General features: G+C 32.1%; 2 protein-coding genes across 8 annotated transcripts in view; one reads left to right on the forward strand and one right to left on the reverse strand.

Moving 5' to 3' along the window:
* Positions 1-906, forward strand: part of sprt (PDZ domain-containing protein sprite) — a 92,347-nt gene extending 91,441 nt beyond the window's left edge. For both annotated transcript variants that reach the window (XM_070131480.1, XM_070131481.1), the window contains one exon: positions 1-906. This exon is cut by the window's left edge and continues 134 nt beyond it. In XM_070131480.1, the coding sequence (XP_069987581.1) occupies positions 1-580 (580 nt within the window). In that variant the 3' untranslated portion in view covers positions 581-906.
* A 2,581-nt stretch (positions 907-3,487) lies between these two features.
* Positions 3,488-5,000, reverse strand: part of Ptp36E (protein tyrosine phosphatase 36E) — a 199,069-nt gene continuing 197,556 nt past the window's right edge. For 5 of the 6 annotated variants that reach the window (XM_070131482.1, XM_070131483.1, XM_070131485.1 and 2 more), the window contains one exon: positions 3,488-4,803. In XM_070131482.1, coding sequence (XP_069987583.1) covers positions 4,792-4,803 — 12 coding nt within the window. In that variant the 3' untranslated portion in view covers positions 3,488-4,791. The other variant, XM_070131487.1, reaches the window with a different exon arrangement.

Raw genomic sequence — 5,000 nt, forward strand, 5'->3', positions numbered from 1 at the left:
GCTTCATAACTGGCCTTCACTTGACACCGACTTGAATGATAAAGATTATGACCTCCAATCCCAAACAATCTATGAACAGAATTCTGAGAGACCAGATGACAGACTCCAAGAACATTCGTGTAGCAGATATCAAGGACGATATCACCACAGATCTAAAGACAGAAAGATGGAACAATATTCCTCAAGTCCAAACTCTGAAGGAAGTGTCTGGATGGTTGTTAATGGCAGTCTACCATCTGTAGAAAAGTTGAGTAGACGGCCAAGTCCTCAGGGTGCTGCTTCTACTTCAGTTCATGAAGGTTATCCAACTCATAGTCCCCCAAGGCCACATTCACCTGATGCTGCAGTTCACCTAGAAGCAGACCACACTAGAAGACGTGACCTAGATGTGCCAGAAAATGAAACTTACTGTCATTCAGGGGTCTCTGCAGTTCCTCCATATGGTAATCATTACCACCATAGTCACAGTCACCAGCATCACTATATGCATCATAAGCAGCATTCTCCACACAAGTCCCCTACACGATCTTCTGCCCTCAGTGTGGCCACCAGTCCTAGACCGCATGAACAGTGGTGCTGAGATATCCAGTCTTGCATCAAGATTCTCCCCTCATAAACAATTACAGTATTGTATTCCTCTTAGTGATCTCATAGAAACTAAATGATAAAGTTTAGTGCAGCTGTGAGACCATAGCTAGATTACACAAGAAGTATACAAAGATAAGAAAACAATGAATTTGTAAATTCAGAGACAGTTGTGAAAATACTTTCTTATCTCACTAATATGTAGTAATAAGATTTGAGATATGATATTTAGTTCATTCAGTATATACTTCTGTGAATACAAGAACTGCAAGCTGCTTTATTTTCTGTACAGAATTTTGTAAGTTAATAAATATGTCTGTCTGAAGAGTGGATTTTACCTTTATAGAAAACTATATTTTACCATGTATGGGAAAATGAAAGAGCATATTTTCTGAAAACTTTATTTGTATAAACAGGGACAAAAGACCATCATTCCTGAACAAGAAAGGCAAAGTGTCAACCCAGAGGGACTTTGGCCATGTGCACAGCACGTGACCGAACACCACCCTGTGTTGGGGAATTGTGCAAAAACAATAGTGTATCCCATTTCTTCCTCGGCAAAATTGAAGTTTTTTGTCAAATATACAAGGCATATAATGTACTGGTACTTTGCATGATTTTTTATGATTAACAGTCTTAGTTTATTTGGAATTTAAAAGCATTTAGGTATTTCTTCTTAAACAAGGATATAAAACTTTCCCAAATTTATGCATATGTGTATCAAAGCTATGAACATAAACCAATGAACAATCACATAATGAAAATAATTTTAAAAACAAATAATAGAGTATTAAAATCAATATATGAAATTTCAGTTAAATACAGTAGCTTTTTAGAGGATACTCATTTGGTAAATCATATTTTCATTAACATCACAAAAGTCAACATTGCAGACACTCTAGCACAAATGGGTGAGGGTGATGTGTAAAAACTTCAAGTATATTATGGCTATTTCATGTCCTTGGCTTTATTTAACATATTTAACATTACCTGAAACATTTCACTGTACCATGAAATAATACCATTTTAGACACAGTTTTGCACTTACTAAAAGTAAGTATATAGACCACCGTTTACCATCTTTAAAATAATCTAAAACTTTCAGATTTAAGACATACACTTTAATGGAAAAGATGCCATATGCATCTCTTAATTATATGTTTATTCGACCACTGACAAAGAAAAACATATATTTGACAGTTGTAACAGAAAAAGATCAAGAGGCGATTTTCATCAGAGGCACAATTCAAGATTAACATATACGGCATCTATTTTGCCCATAAATCTATCCGTCTGTCTGTCTATTTATCTACCTATCCATCTATGCTATATGATTCATTATGTGTATATATATGCATTCGTGAGCAAATGTGCATGGTATTAAGTGAGCGTTTGTGTGTGTGTGAGAGTGTGTGTGTGTGTGTGTGTGTGTGTGTGTGTGTGTGTGTGTGTGTGTGTGTGTGTGTGTGTGTGTGTGTGTGTGTGTGTGTGTGTGTTATCAACAATGACTCACTTATATAATGTAAAATATATAAATACATTTTAGACACAGAAATCCTATACACATTTAAACAAAATGCATACAAACGTACAAGCATAATTACATAAACACAATACAAACATCCATCCATGCACACTTGCACACGTGTGTAAGTGCGCACACACACAGACACACACACACACACAGACACACACACACAGACACACACACACACACAGACACACAGACACACACACACACACACACACACACACACACACACACACACACACACACACACACACACACACACACACACACACACACACACACACACACACACACACACACACACACACACACACACACACACAGATATATGCACAACAACTCATCATTACATTCATGCATACGTCTGAATATTCATATTTACAGTTAAATCCAATGCATTGCTTTAAGATATTGTTGTGTTTCTTTTATCAAGATTAAACAGATTGTCATGGATAATTAGAACTGGTTATGTGCTTTCTTAGTAACAAGTTTTGATGAAGTTTTCCCTTATTTTAATTTTGAGTGCAAGGATAACATTCTTAGTTTGAAACATTCCATATTGTCAAAATCTTATGTATATATAAATGGCAATACAATGTAGTGAACATTAATGACCATTTTCTAGGGACATAACTTCTGAATACATATGTATATAATAACAACATGAAAAGTAAAGAAAAAGACAACAAAGAATGAGACATGGAAAAAAGTGAGAAAAGAGGGAATGAGTAAAATATTGAAAACATTTCAAGGTAAAATAAAATTCATGATTCCAGAATTAGAAAAGAGAGAGAGAAAAAAAAAAACGAAAAAGAAAATTATGTGAAAAAAAATGGCAAAGAAAACGTCGAGAATAATGATAACACACCTACTCCTCCACCTCCAACAGATTACATTATTAAGAATCTCGTTTGTTGTGAATGACGTGATGCAATTCCGTACTTTGGGTGTATTGGCTAACTATATATATATATATATATATATATATATATATATATATATATATATATATATATATATATATATATATATATATATATATATGTATATATATATATATGTATATATATATATATATATATATATATATATATATATATATATATATATATATATATATATATATATATATATATATGTATATATATATATATATATATATGTATATGTATATATATATATATATATATATATATATATATCTAAATATATATATATATATATATATATATATATATATATATGCATATATGCATATATGCATATATGCATATATATATATATATATATATATATATATATATATATATATATATATATATTATACATATTAATATATAAAAAGATGCTCATCTACCATTATCAAAATTATTTTATATTTTCCTAGTTGCAACTCTCTTCACTATATCTAAAAAAGATAAAAAGTTTGAGCAATGATTAGCAACCATTTTCGAAGTTTATTGCGTTAGGTGTGCCAAAGCTGGTTTCATCCCCGCAGTACAGAGGTGGCCAGTAGGTCAGGAAGAAAGGGGAAAGGAATGCTTGTATTGGGCTAAATCTCTTAAGCCAGGCTGTCATCTTACCATTTAAAATAACTATAAACAGCTGGGCAATGACTTATATACAAATATCTTAAAACATAATTTATCAAAGACCCTATTCACTCAAAGAAATGACGTGCTTGGCTTCTGAACGGCTCTTTAACCTACATGAAGTGGAGAATTCTAGTGGTAACATGACTGATATTCACTGGTTTTATTTGTAAAATTGAGCTGTATTATGTGCTAACAGTTCCAGATTACAAAAACTGAAAAAAATAAAAAAAATAATGAATTGACAGGATTCCTAGTTAAGAAATATGTACTTTGCATCCTTCTATAGCAAGAGAGGCTCAGGCCCTTATTACAAAGACTTGCTTATTGAAATGATAAAGAAGAATCTAGCACAACTACATATCTAATCATAATGGTCTTTTGTAAGAGATAAATACTAATATCTCAAATAATCAAGAGGAATATATATTTAACTTAGCATTTAAAAGTAAAAATGCTTTAGCTTATAACAATAATTCTTTAGTGCACTGCAGCTAGTATAAGATCTCACCACCTGGGTGTTCATATATATAGACAACAAAGAACAGAACAATAGATACACCAACTTCAGTAATCTTATCACTGTAATTATTTTGCACCATAAATTTAATTACATTAGGTAAAATGTTATATATGCCTGATAAAAAATAAAACATGAAACTAACAAGCATAATACAGAATCAAGCAACCAAACAGTATTATCTACAATATATATAAAAAAGAAAAGACTGAAAAAAAATGTCCTTCATAATGTACAAAGATGTTATTATTCATAATTTGATACAAAAATAAGTTTAAGAATATTTCAAAAGACTAATACTTGCTTAAAATTGTGGCCATTCAAAAGGATTTTTTTAATAGTGCAAAATATAGTGTGTCCTATACCATTCCATATAGAACTAACCGTTAAAAGCCATATAACAAAGCACATCATTAACAACAACAACGAACTCCAGTTAGACTGATACAGCACAGACTGTAGGTAACAAATTGTCATTTTCAGTTTCTCTTGACATTTCCAGTGTCAGAGATCTTGGTGCCTGTTCCTATCATTTTCTTCTCTTGCTGTGGTTCTTGTCTCCATTATTCTTCATTCTGCAAAGAATCACATCACATTCAACATTATGAAAGTCCATAATGCATGCAGGATCAGGGTTATAGCACAGGCTCAGAAGGGTCATGGAACTTCCTTGGCTTAAGTTCACAACACTTCTCAGGATTAGTTCATAACACTTCGATGATTAATAGCTTGTCATCATGTGTTCAAGGGGGGTTTTGGTCCTATTGGGTTC

The sequence above is a fragment of the Penaeus vannamei genome, chromosome 16 (genome assembly GCF_042767895.1).
Source record: "Penaeus vannamei isolate JL-2024 chromosome 16, ASM4276789v1, whole genome shotgun sequence".
NCBI classification, from domain to species: domain Eukaryota; kingdom Metazoa; phylum Arthropoda; class Malacostraca; order Decapoda; family Penaeidae; genus Penaeus; species Penaeus vannamei.